This window comes from Pristiophorus japonicus, chromosome 2 (genome assembly GCF_044704955.1).
Source record: "Pristiophorus japonicus isolate sPriJap1 chromosome 2, sPriJap1.hap1, whole genome shotgun sequence".
Lineage (NCBI taxonomy): Eukaryota > Metazoa > Chordata > Chondrichthyes > Pristiophoridae > Pristiophorus > Pristiophorus japonicus.
The window spans coordinates 84,247,233-84,261,256 of NC_091978.1; the positions used below are offsets into that span (position 1 = coordinate 84,247,233).

At 48.5% G+C, this 14,024-nt stretch overlaps 1 protein-coding gene across 3 annotated transcripts in view; it reads right to left on the reverse strand.

The window, feature by feature from the left end:
* kiaa1328 (KIAA1328 ortholog) overlaps positions 1–14,024 on the reverse strand; it is a 358,800-nt gene that overhangs the window by 311,387 nt on the left and 33,389 nt on the right. For all 3 annotated transcript variants that reach the window (XM_070868047.1, XM_070868053.1, XM_070868042.1), the window contains one exon: positions 6,500–6,648. In XM_070868047.1, the coding sequence (XP_070724148.1) occupies positions 6,500–6,640 (141 nt within the window). In that variant the 5' untranslated portion in view covers positions 6,641–6,648. The remainder of the gene's footprint in view (positions 1–6,499; positions 6,649–14,024) is intronic.

Here is a 14,024-nt window from a genome sequence, read left to right on the forward strand (position 1 = left end):
CAGCAGTGCCTCTCTGCCATACTTCAATGCCTTAACACGGATTCCATCCTCACCCGTAGCCTTGTTGTTTTTAAGCTGTCTTATGGCTTTTTCTACCTCGTGCAGTGTTGGGGTCTCACTGAGGTGGTGGCGGGTAGCATGCTGCGGGATGGAGTTGAGAACACTCGAGTCAAAGGCAGAGTCTCGATTGAGGAGCTCTTCAAAGTGCTCCTTCCAGTGGGCCCTGACTGCCTCAGTGTCCTTGATGAGTGTTTCCCCGTTCTTGGCCAGGAGTGGGATAGGGCCTTGGGTGGTTGGCCCGTAGGTGGCCTTGACTGCGACGAAGAATCCTCGCACATCATGGCTGTCGGCCAGCTGCTGTATCTCTTGTGCTTTCTCCATCCACCACCTGTTCTTTATGTCCCGGGTTTTTTGTTGGACCTCAGCCTTGAGCCGTCTGTAATGCTGCTTTCCTGCTCCCGCGTTGGGTTGTTGTTTAAGGCTCAGAAATGCCCTGCACTTGCGATCTTATTAGCTCTTGGCTCTCCTGATCATTCTCATCAAACCAGTCCTGGAGTTTCCTGGTTGAGTGACCAAGTGTCTCTTTGCAGGCACTGGTTATGGAGGGCTGGAGGGCAGACCAAGCGCTGTGGGCATTCTGCGTCTCGGGGTTGTCAAGGCATGCCAGGTTAGCTGTGAGGCGTTGGCTGTATAGGGCTCTCTTAGCTGGGTCCTTAAGTGCTCCGGCATTGACTTTTTTGTGGCACTGCTTCTGCTGCCCCCTTTGGGACTATGTTGATGTTGATGATGGATCGGATTGAGAATGTGTAAAAGGATTGCGAAAGTGGTAGATGGCCAGAGAAGGTGGCAAAAGGATGGAGATAGGGAATCATGGGAAAATGGCTAAAAGAAAATGTCAAGCTGAGATATTTGCAATGTTGACACAAAAAGGGGTTACTCAGAGTTGTGGTCAAACACGAGTTACGCGAAAAAGCAAAGTCAGGCATGAGTCAGACGAGGGGCTGCTATATCCAGCCATGAAATAGGGAAATGCGATGACAATCGAAACAGTAAACACATTTCTGGGATCTGCCGATTAGGGGAGTTGTCCGCCTGCAATTGGGTATGCTATGGGCGAAGTCGACTAATGATTGTATAAACTGAATGTCACTCAAATGTGTTCTGCTGTAACAATGTATAAGTGTTGAGCTTTTGTACTGTTACGGAACTTGTCAAGAGAGAGGTGGACAGGCTCGAATCGAGAGTGTTCCCTTTATCTTAACAGGTCCCGGCCGGAGTATCTACAGAATAAAGGTCTTATGTTGCTAAGACTAAAAGTGTTCGTGTGTCAGTGAATTCGCTGAAACAGATTGAAGGGAAAAGTATCCAGTATCAACAGGATTGGGCGGTGGTCCGTCCAGCAGTCGTCGGCTCCTGTCATGGTGCGGGTGATGTGCACATCCTTGCGATCCCTGGCTCGGACGATAACATAGTCGAGCAGGTGCCAGTGCTTGGAACGAGAGTATTGCCACGATGCCTTGTATTTGTCAATCTGGCAGAACAAGGTGTTGGTGATGACAAGTTTGTGCTCTAGACATTTTGTCAGGAGTAGGGTACCACTGGCTTTCCCTACCCCCTCTCTGCCGATCACGCCCCCCCCCCCCCCCGCCAGTGGTCTGTGTCCTTGCCAACCCTGGCATTGAAGTCACCAAGGAGGATCAATTCGTCGGCCGTGGGGACGCAGGACAGGGATTTTTTTTAAGGTTGGTGTAAAAACCCTCTTTGGCCTCATCAGTTGCATCGAGTGTTGGGGCGCTCACACTAATGACTGTGGTGCACTGGTTCCGGGATAGGGTGAGTCAAAGAGTCATGAGGCATTCTTTAGCCCCACAGGGGGAATCTTTGAGGCGGTCAACCAGCTTGTTTTTGATGGCGAAGCCAACTCCGTGGAGTCAGCGTTCTTCCTGTGGTTTCCCTTTCCAGAAGAATGTATAACCTCCACCTTGTTCCTTGAGCTGGCCTTCCTCTGCCCGCCGGGTCTTGCTTAGGGCAGCGATGTCAATATCAAAGTGTCTAAGTTCCCGGGCAACTATGGCGGCGCGGCATTCCGGCCTGTCGCTGTTGGGGTCGTCCATGAGGGTGCTGACGTTCCAGGTCCCGAACTTCATATTAACGGAGTGGAAGATGCCTGTGCGTGAGTTCTTTTAACATGGGGTGGTCGTTGCACACCGGCTACCACACTGGCTGAGCTGAGCGAGGTCTTGATCCAATGGCAAGGGGGTCCAAGATGACTGGAGACCAGGCAGTGCTGTATGGGCCTAGTTGTCTACAGCGAGATGTTGGCCGCAGGCTCGGCGCTGGATAGCGCCCTTGGTGGTAGGTGATCCGAGGCCTGGTTGGGGGCAGGCATTGGAAGGGTCAGTGGCCCATCGGGGTTCAGTGTGGAAGGGCAGGGGGATCACAGCCATGGAACGCACCATGTGTTGGAGGTGGAGAAGAGGCCAGGTTGCCAGTGGGGAAGGAGAGCTCTGGTCGTCGCTGAAGGAGGAGGTCGTCTCTTGCCACGGGAGGTCCAGCCTTCGTCGGAGGTCCAGACTCTGTCGTGGAGGAGAGGCCCATCTGCTGCAGCTGGAGGTATTCCGATTGTCGCCGGGGGGCGAGGCCCGATAGCCAGGTCCAGGTTGAGGGTGCCGCCTCCGGAGGACATCGGAGGTCGCCGGGGGTCGTCGGACGTCGTCGATGGTTGATGTGGTAGGAAGCCTGCGGTAGGCTCGGATGGCTCGAACGCGTGAGACTCGCCAGAGGTCCCATGTGAATGGAAGAAGTGTGGCGTTTTCTAGTTTTAAGCAGCCCAATGGCTATCTTGCTCGAAACAGAAAGAGTATGATGATAAAGATGGCTGTACTGACAAATGGCAAAACTATTTTGCAATAACTTTGGAAGGTAGCAAACTTAACCCTGCTATTTAAGAAATAAATAAATGGGGAACTATAGACCTGACATCTGACATACTAGAATCTATTAGGGACATCGTAACAGGGCACTTAGAACATCGTATAATGATTAGGCAGAGTCAACATGGTTTAATGAAAGGGAAATAGTGTTTCACAAATCTGTTAAGAGTTCTTTGAAGATGTAACTAGTAGGATGGGTAAGGGGGAACCAGTGGATGTGGTGTATTTGGATTTTCAAAAAGGATTCGATAAGGTGTCACACAAGAGATTATTACACAAAATTAGGACTCCTGGGATTGGAGGTAATATATTAACATGGATTGCGGATTGGTTAATGGACAGAAAACAGAGAGTAAGAATGAAGATAACTTTTTTGGGTCGGCAGGCTGTAACTAGTGGAATACCGCAAGGATCAGTGCTTGGGCCTCAACTATTTACAATTTAGATTAATGACTTAGATGAAGGGACTGAGTCTAACGTATCCAAGTTTGCTGATGATAGGTGAAGAAGTGAGCTGCGAGGAGGACGCAAAGAGGCTGTAGTGAGATTATGGGCCCAAGTTTCCACATGATTTGCGCCTGATTTTTAGGAGCAACTGGTGGAGAACGGACTATCTTAGAAATCGCAATTCTCCACATTTTTTTTCTGCAGTTCTAGTCAGGTAGAAAAGTTCTACTTTGGAACAGAATTTTTTCTTCAAAAGGGGGCGTGTCCAGCCACTGACGACTGATTTGAAAGTTTCCACAGTGAAAACGTACTCCAAACTAAAGTAGAATGGAGCAAGTGAAGATTTTTGTAGAACTGAAAAAATCTGTTCTACACATTAAAAAATCAGGCGCAGGTTACAAATTAGGCGTCCAGAACGAGGTTGGGGGGGGGAGGAAGGGAAGTCATTAAATTCTATAATAAATCCTTATTTATACTTATACAAATATTATACAAATAAATCCAACCTGAATAAACATTTATAAGCAAAGAAAAGATTAAATAAACCATCTTCCTACCTGTGTGAAAGTGCTTCAGGCAGGCCTTTCGGGACCGAAGGCTGAACGGGCCGGCCCGAGACTTCGAGCAGGGCCCGTCCCCAGCACCAGATTTACAGGTAGGTGGCGTTGGGTTGGGTTGGGTCGGGGAGGTTCGGGTCGGGGAGGGGGAAGAGAGAGAGAGAGGGGGGGGGGGGAAAGAGATAGAGAGAGAGGGGGGGGTGAAAGAGAGAGAGGGGGGGGTGAAAGAGAGAGAGAGAGAGAGAGAGAGAGAGAGAGAGAGAGAGAGAGAGAGAGAGAGAGAGAGGAGGGAGAGGTGGGGGGGGGGGAGATCAGGTCGGATCCAGTCCGGGAGCGGGAGTCGGGTCGGGTCCAGTGGGGGGGGTCGGGTCGGGGGACGGGAGCGCGGGTCGGGTTGGGTCCAGTCGGGGGGGGCGGGGAGCGGGAACAGGAGCGCGGGTCGGGTCGGGTCGAGTCGGGGAGGCGGGAACAGGAGCACGGGTCGGGTCGGGTCGGGTCGGGTCCAGTCGGGGGGGGGGGGAGCGGGAGCAGGAGCGCGGGTCGGGTCGGGTCCAGTCGGGGAGCGGGAACAGGAGCGCGGGTCGGGTCGGGTCAGGTCCAGTCGGGGAGGCGGGGAGCGGGAACAGGAGCGCGGGTCGGGTCGGGTCAGTCGGGGGGGGGGGGGGGGGGCGCGGGTGTCAGGTCTTGTCCGGAGGCAGAGGGGGGGGGGGGGGGGGTGGGGAGCGGGTTTCGGGTCTGGTCCGGAGGGCGGGTGTCGGGTCTGGTCCGGAGGCAGGGAGCAAGTGTCGGGTCTGGTCGGGGGGGGGGGGGGGGGAGGGGGAGCAGGAGCTGGCCGTGGGAGGAGCCTTATTCACGCAGCCCCAGTGAGGCCATTCAGCCAGGGCTAGGGGCTGCGTGCTTCGGGCCCCTCCCACACAGTTCGGCGCCTGGAGCTACTACACTTGCGTGCCGACTGTAGCGCGCATGTGCAGAGGTCCCGGCACTGTTTTCAGCGCAGGGACCTGGCTCCGCCCCCCCACAGCTCGTGCTGGCTGCGCCGAGAGCCAGAGGACCTGCAAGTCGATGGAGAATACCGAGGATTATTTTAGGCGCACTTTGTGGCGCAAAAAACGGGCGTCCAGGTCGGGACTGCGCCGTTCTAGGCGCGTGTGGAAACTTGGGCCCATAGACAGGTTGACTGAGTGGGCAAGAACATGGCAAATGGAATACAATGTGAGACAGTGTGAAGTTATCCACTTTGGTTAGAAAAACAAAAAAGCAGAATATTTTTTGAATGGTCAGAGACTGGGAAATGTTTGCATTTCTGACGAAGGGTCATCGACCCTAAACATTAACTCTGCTTCCTCTCCACAGATGCTGCCTGACCTGCTGAGATTTCTAGCATTTTCTGTTTTTATTCCAGATTCCAGCATCCGCAGTATTTTGCTTTTGTGTTAATGTTTGCATTCAGATAGACCTGGGTGTCCTTGCACATGAATCACAGAAAGCTAACATGCAGGTTCAGCAAGCAATTAGAAAAGCAAATGGCAGGTTAGCTTTTGTTACACAGAGATTAAAGTACAAGAGTAAAGTCTTACTACAATTATTTAGGGCATTGGTGAGTACACACCTGGAGTACCAAGTACAGTTATGGTCTCCTTACCTAAGGAAATACATACTTGCATTAGAGGGAGTGCAACAAAGGTTCACTGGACTGGTTCCTGGGATGAGGGGATTGCACAATTAGGAGAGATTGAGTAGACTAGGCCTTTATTTCCCTAGCGTTTAGAAGAATAAGAGGTGATCTCATTGAAACATAAAATTCTTTAAGGGACTTGACAGGGTTAATGCGGAGAAAATGTTTGCCCTAGCTGAGGAATCTGGAACACGGGATCACAGTCTCAGAATAAGTGGTCGGCTATTAGGAGGAAAAATTCTTTTACTCAAATGGTTATGAATCTTTGGAATTTTCTACGGCAATGATGCTCAGTCGCGGAGTACATTCGAGACATAGGTCAATAGATTTTTGGATATAAAGGGAATCAAGGGATATGGAGATAGTGCAGGAAAGTGGAGTTGAGGTAGAAGATCAGCTTTGATCTTGTTGAATGGCAGAGCAGACTCAAAAGGGCCAAATGGCCTACTTCAGCTCCTATTTCTTATGTTCTAGAAGACCAACGGTGCTAACAGACCTATGGAGATAGACTGCTGGTCCAAAATAAGGGGGTGGGGTTGTGGAGGTAATTTAAAATGAAAGAAGAGCCCAACTGTCAATTGTTTTAACACTAAATGTCAGTGCTGAGGGACATGGAGATAAACTACTTCAGGGTATACTCCAATGTTGAATGGTTACAACCTTTATGGGAAACCAATTCATTGTTTGCAAACACTCAATGCAATAACTTAATTGAAAAGCAATATTTTCTTACCTGAACTAGAAGCCTTTGCAACAAAATGAAACACATCACTTCACCAAAACATTTGACGATTATCTCCAAAGAAATAAAGCCTGTCTGAAGCCTGCATGCATGAACACTAATCTGCAGTGGATTATAAAATGCAATAAAAATTACATCATTTTACCTTATTTGGCATGGGTAGCTTTACAGATCTGGTCTTCAAGGGATTCACAAAAACAGAATCCGAATGTAGTGGGAGCTTTGCTCGGACTTCTTGAATTTTACAAGACTTCACCTTTGATTCAGGTCTGGCGTTTCCTTCCATCAGCAATCCTAATAAACACAATAAACAGTCGGTAAACATGTGGCGCAGAGTAGCAGTGACTTATTAAAACATTACCTTTTAAAAAAATATATATTATTCACGGGATGTGGGTGACACGAGCAACACCGCATTTATTGCTCATCCCTAGATACTAATGCACAAAAGGACGGACAAAAAATGACCAGCTGGTCCATCCGACCAGTTCCAAACAAGACAGAAAGCAACCAATGTTCCCTCCCACCGACAATCACGTAGTTACCTGGAAGGGACAAAAAACTTCTTTTTTTTTTTAAACCCACTGACCAATTCACGGGAGAAATCTATGAAATTCCTCTCCAATCCTTGAAGGCAATAAAATAAAATTAAGATCACAGCGATCAAGAGGTAGATACCCAACATCTCACCTACCTTCTACACACAATATTAGCCACAGGAAGGAACTCATCCAGCTTTTTGATGTGTGGCAGCAAATCTGCACTCACCATCAAACCAATGCCTTATTCGAATCATCAGTAACCATGCGCGTAAAAAAAATCCCGACATCTAACCTACTTTTATGCTTACATATCTTATGTGAATCCCGCCTTTTTCATAAAGTATTGAGTTCAAATAGTCAAAGTCTAGTCCCTTCATCATTTTAAATACTTCAATTAAATTACCCTCATATCTATGTTTTCTAAAGTAAAAAGGCTCAGTTGCCCCAAGAAGGTTCGGGTGCGCCTGCTCCTTGAACCGTTTCAGGCCTTGTGCAGATGGTGCTCCCACGATGGTGTTAATCCAGGATACTGACACAGCAACGATGAAGGAATATATGGCAAGACAGAATAGTGTACGACTTGGAGAGCAACTTGGAGATGATGGTGTTTCCACAACAATGTTTCCTTCATGGTGGTAGAGTTTGCAACGGAGATACTGTTGAAATAACCTTGGTCAGTTTGGTGCAGTGCATTCTGTGGCATCTTCCACACTTTAAAAATAAAGTTTGGGACCTGGCAGGGGAAGGCCAGCTCAAGGAACAAGGTGGTGGTTATACCTTCTTCTGGAAAGGTAAACCAGAAGAACGGCACTTCCAATGGGTAGGTTTCGGCATTAAAAAAATGAGCTAGTTGGGCATCTCAGAGACTCCGCTTGCAGGATAAGCGAATGCCTCATGACTCTTTGCCTCACCCTAGCCCGGAACCAATGCGTTAAGGTCATCAGTGTGTACGCCCCAACACTGGAAGCTACAGACGAGACCAAAAAGGAATTCTACTCCAGTCTTTAACAATACCTGACCCTAGCCCCTCCGGGCGACAAGCTGATCCTCCTCAGCGACTTTAACGCCAGAGTTGGGAAGGACACAGACCTCTGGGGAGGTGTGATCGGCAGAGAGGGGGTAAGGAAAGCCAATTCTAACTGTACCCTTCACCTGACGAAAGACTTAGAACATGGTCTTGTCATAACCAACACTATGTTCCATCAGACAGACAAATACAAGGTTTCATGCCAACAGCTTCGCTCCAAGCACTAGCATCTGCTAGACTATGCCATCATCCGAGCGAGGGACCGCAAGGGTGTCCCGCATCATCCACGCCATGACAGGAGCTGACGACTGCTGAATGGACCACCATCTAATCCGCTGTCAATCAATGTAGCCTCAAAACAGCGGCAGCAACAGAAACACTGCTGCAGAAAAATCAATGCTGGAGCATGCTAAGAAAGCCCTATTCAGCCAGCGCCTCACAACCAACCTGACGACTTCCAGTGAATCGGAGACACAGAGTGTCCACAGTGCCTGGTCTGCCCTCAAGGCCTCCATAATTAGCACCTATGAAGAAACGCTTGGTCACTCCGCCAGAAAACATCAAGACTGGCTCAACAAGAACAACCAGGAGATCCAGGAGCTGTTAAGCCGCAAGTGCAAGGCATTCTTGAACTGGAAGCAGCAACACAACTCGAGCAAGAAAGCAGCTCTACAGACGTCTGAAGGCCGAGGTCCAACATAAAGAACAGATGTTGGGTGGAAAAAGTGCAGATCATCAAGCAACTAGATGACAACCACGACATGCGTGGATTCTTTAGTGCAGTCAAGATCACCGATGGCATAAGCACACCAGGTCCTACCCCACTGAGGGCCAAGAACGGAGAGATACACAGCAAGGGCAGAGAGGCAGTCACTGTCCGCTGGAACGAGCACTTCAAAGATTTCCTTAACCAAGACTCTGTCTTCGACACGAGTGTCCTTGACTCCATCCCGCAGCATGCTACCCGCCACCACCTCAACACAACCCCAGCCCGGTATGAGGTTGAAAAGGCCACCCGATAACTGAAGAACAACAAGGCCTCAGGAGCAGATGGAATCCCCGCCGAAGCACTAAAGCATGGCGGAGAAGCACTATAGGTGCGAATCCATGAACTCATTTCTCTTATATAGGAGGCAAGCATGCCACGGGATCTCAGAGACGACGTAATCGTGACCATCTTCAAGAAAGGCGACAAGTCCGACTGCGGTAATTAGAGGAGTTTCCCTGCTGTCTGCCATAGGGAAAGTCATTACAGGAATCCTCCTCAATTGCCTTTTCCCAGTGGCTGAAGAGTTCCTTCCAGAGTCGCAATGCGGATTCCACCCAATAAGCAGCACAATGGACATGACCTTCACCACGCGCTAATTTCAAGAAAAATGCTGAGAGCAGCAGCAGCTTCTGTACATGGCCTCACAAAGGCCTTCAACATTGTCAACCGGGACGGATTATGGAGTGTCCTCCTCAAATTTGGCTGCCCTCAAAAGTTCGTCTCGATCCTCCATCAGCTTCACGATGACATACAAGCCATAATCCTGACCAACTGATCCACCACAGACCCAATACACATGCGGCCCGGGTGCGGTGTCATCGCACCAACTCTCTTCTCGATCTTCCTTGTTGCATTGCCCCAACTCGCCCTCAATAAGCTCTCCGCAGGAGTGAAGCTAATCTACAGAACAAATGGGAAACTGTTCTACCTCCGTCGCCTCCAGTCCAGATTCAAGGTCGTCCCATCCTGTCATTGAATTACAGTATGCATACGATGCTTGCATCTGCGCACACTCACGAGGTCGAACTCCAAACCATCGTCAACACCTTCACTGAAGCATATGAGAGTATGGGCCTTACATTAAACATCCGTAAGACAAAGGTTCTCTACCAACCTGCCCCCGCCACACAGTACTGTTCATTGGACATATTCAAGAGGGAGTTAGATATGGCCCTTGCGGCTAAAGGGATCAAGGGGTATGGAGAGAAAGCAGGAACGGGGTACTGAAGGAATGATCAGCCATGATCTTATTGAATGATGGTGCAGGCTCGAAGGGCCGGATGGCCTACTTCTGCACCTATTTTCTATGTTTCCAACCCGATTATCAAGATCCATGACGAGACCTTGGACAACATGCACCATTTTCCATATCTCGGGAGCCAACTGTCAACAAGGGCAGAAGTTGATGACGAAGTCCAACACCGCCTTTAGTGTGCCAGTGCAGCCTTCGATCGCCTGAGGAAGACAATGTTTGAAGAACAGGGCCTCAAACCCAGCACCAAGCTCATGGTCTACAGAGTAGTAGTGATACCCGCCCTCCTTTATGGCTGAGACATGGACTACGTTCAGCAGGCACCTCAAAACACTGGAGAAGTACCACTAACGCTGCCTCTGCAAAATCCTGAAAATCCATTGGCAGGATAGGTGCACCAATGCCAGTGTTTTCGCTCAGGCCAATGTCCCCAGCATCACAGCATTGACCATGCTTGATCAGCTCCGCTGGATGGGCCACATCATCCGCATGCCCGATACTAGACTCCCAAAACAAGCGCTCTGCTCAGAGCTCCGACATGGAAAGCGAGCCCCAGGTGGGCAGAGGAAACGCTTCAAGAACATCCGCAATGCCTCCTTGAAAAAGTGCAACATCCCCACTGACAACTGGGCATCCCTGGCCCAAGATTGCTCAAAATGGAGGAGAAGTATCCGGGAAGGCACCGAACACCTCGAGTCTCTTCACCGGGAGCACGCGAAAGCCAAGTGTAAACAGCGGAAGGAACGTACGACAACCCAAGCACCCCATCCACCCGTCCCGCCAACCAAAATCTGCCCCACCTGTGACAGAGACTGTAGGTCCCGCATTGGACTCAGCAGTCACCTGAGAACTCATATTAGTGTGGAAGCAAGTCATCCTCGACTCCGAGGGACTGCCTAGGAAGAAGAAATTGTATGTACTGCAGTGTTGATTGTCAACATGAGATAGTTGGGCTTCCTCTTGTTGAAGGTGGTCATTAGCTGACACTTATGTGGTACTAATGTCACCTGCCACTTATCAGCCTCAGGAGCTATGAATAGAGGTCAACACCGTGGAATCCGCAGTGGTCAGCCCCACTGCAGACCTTATGGAGGAGGGAAGGTCATTGATGAAGCAGGATTGCTTCCCTGAGAAACTCCTGCAATGATGTCCTGAGGCTGTGATGACTGGCCTCCAATATGCACAACCATATTCCTTTGCCGCATATGACTTTACCTGCCCAATAGGAAGAAAGCCGTGCTGGATCTATTTGTGGGAATGAAGTGGGTCAAATGGAGCATGTTTCAGTGGGGGAGCATTTGGGGAACTGTGATCATATTGTTAGGTTTAGAATAGTTATGGAAAAGGGATAAGGATCAATCAAGCCTAAAAATACTTAACTGGAGGAGGATTAACTTCAGTGAGTTGAGAAGTGATCTGTCCCAGGTATTTTGGAATCAAAAATTGGTAGGCAAAACAGTAATTGAACAATGAGAGGCCTTCAAAGAGAAGGTAGAGCAGACTCAAAGGTCCATATGGGCTACTCTTGCTCCGAATTCTTAGAAACATATAAATCTACAGCATAAAAGGAGGCCATTTCGGCTGATCGTGTCTGCGCCGGCTGACAAAGAGCCACAAGGTCCTCGGTCAGCAGCCCTGAAGGTTACATGAACAATGGCGGAAAGTTAAAGAGCGTCCAGCCCAACTAGTCCGCCACACAAAACTGCGACACCCCCTGCACCACAACAGAGCCATGCGATCTCCTGGGAGAGGCAAAAAAAGAGATAAAAAAACCCAGGCCAATTCGGAAAAAAAATCTTGGAAAATTCCTCTCCGACCCATCCAGGCAATCGAAACTAGTCCAGGAGATCACCCTGGTCCTTTTCAATTCCCTGTAGTACTAACCATCGTATCTGCACCAGCCAACAAGAGGTTATCCAATCTAATCCCACTTACCAGCTCTAGGTCCGTAACCCTCCAGGTTATGGCATTTCAGGTGCCCATCCAAGCATCTTTTCAATGTTTCTACATCCACCACCCTTTCAGGCAGTGAGTTCCATATCCCCACAACCCTCTGCGTGAAGAAGCCTCCCCCTCAAATCCCCTCTGAACCTTCCACCAACCACCTTAAAACTATGCCCCCTCGTAATTGACCCCTCCACCAAGGGAAATAGGCCCTTGCTATCCACTATATCCAGGCCTCTCAAAATTTTATACACTTCAATGAGGTCTCCTCTCAACCTCCTCTGTTCCAATGAGAACAAAGCCAGCCTATCCAATCTGTCCTCATAGCCAAGATTCTCCATTCCAGGCAGCATCCTAGTGAACCTCCTCTCACCCTCCAGTGCAATCACATCCTTCCTATAATACGGCTACCAGAACTGCACGCCAAACCAGAGTATTATACAGTTTAAGCATAACCTCTCTCCTCTTGTATTCTATGCCTCAGCCAATAAAGGCAAGCATTCCAAATGCCTTCTTAACCACCTTATCCAACTGGCCTGCTACTTTCAGGGATCTGTGGACAAGCACTCTAAGGTCCGTTTGTTCATCTACACTTTTAATGTATATACCCTTTCCTTATTAGCCCTTCCCAAGCGCATTACCTCACACTTCTCCGAATTAAATTCCATTTGCCACTGCTCTGCCCACCTGACCAGTAGATCAACATCCTCTTGCAGTCCATAACTTTCCTCTTCATTATCAACCACACAGTCAATTTTAGTGTAATCTGCAAACTTCTTAATCATACTCCCTTTATTCAAATCAAGATGTACACCACAAAAAGCAAGGGACCTAGTACTGAGCCCTGCGGAAGTCCAATGGAAACATTGTCCAGTCACAAAAACATCCATCAAACATTACTCTTTGCTTCCTACCTCTAAGCCAATTTTGGATCCAACTTGCCACTTTGCCCTGGATCCCATGGGCTTTAACTTCGTGATCAGTCCACCATGTGGGACTTCATCAAAAGCTTTGCTAAAGTCCATATACACTACATCGTACGCACTACCCTCATTTACACTCCTGGTTACCTCCTCAAATCCTGGTTACCTCTTCAAAAAATTCAATCAGGTTAGTTAAACACGATCTTCCCGTAACAAATCCATGCTGACTGTCCCTGATTAATCTTTGCCTTTCTAAATGTAGATTTATCCTGACTTTCAGGATTTTTTCCAATAATTTTCCCACCACTGAGGTTAGGCTGACAGGCCTGTAATTACTCAGTCTATCCCTTTCTCCCTTCTTAAACAAGGGTACCACATTAACAGTCCTCCGGCACTCTGCCCCAATCCAAAGAGAACTAGAAAATCATGATCAAGGCCTCTGCTATTTCCTCTTTTACTTCGCTCAACAGCCTGGGATGCATTTCATCCGGGCCTGGGGATTTAACCATTTTCAAAGCTGCTCAACCCCTTAATACCTCCTCTCTCACTATGTTTATTTCATTCAGAATTTCACACTCTCTCTCTATAGCAGTATCTGCATTGCCCCTTTCCTTTGTGAAAACAGACGCAAAGTATTCATTAAGAACCATACCAACATCTTCCGCCTCCACACAAAGATTACCCTCATGGTCTCCAATAGGCTCTACCCTTTCTTTAGTTATCCTCTTGCTCTTAATATATTTATAGAACATCTTTGGATTTTCCTTAATTTTACTTGCCAAGAATTTTTCATGCTCTCTCTTAGCATTCCTAATATCTTTTTTAACTTTACCTCTGAACTTTCCATATTCCTCCAAAGTTACTACAGTATTTAGCCGTCAGTATATGACATATGCTTCCCTTTTTTCCTTTGTCCTCCCCTGAAAGTCCCTAGACATCCAAGGGGTTCCAGAATTGTTATTCCCACCCTTTTTCTTTAAGGGCACATGTTTGGCCTGAACCCTCCGGATCTCCTGCTTGAATGCTTCCCACTGTTCCGACACTGATTTACCGACAAGTAGCTGTTTCCAGTCCACTGTAGCCAAATCACTCTTTAAATTAGCAAAGTTAGCTTTACCCCAATTTGGGACTTTTATTCTTGGTCTATCCTTGTCCTTATCCATAACTAACTTGAATCTGACGATATTATGGTCACTAGCACCTAAGTACTCTC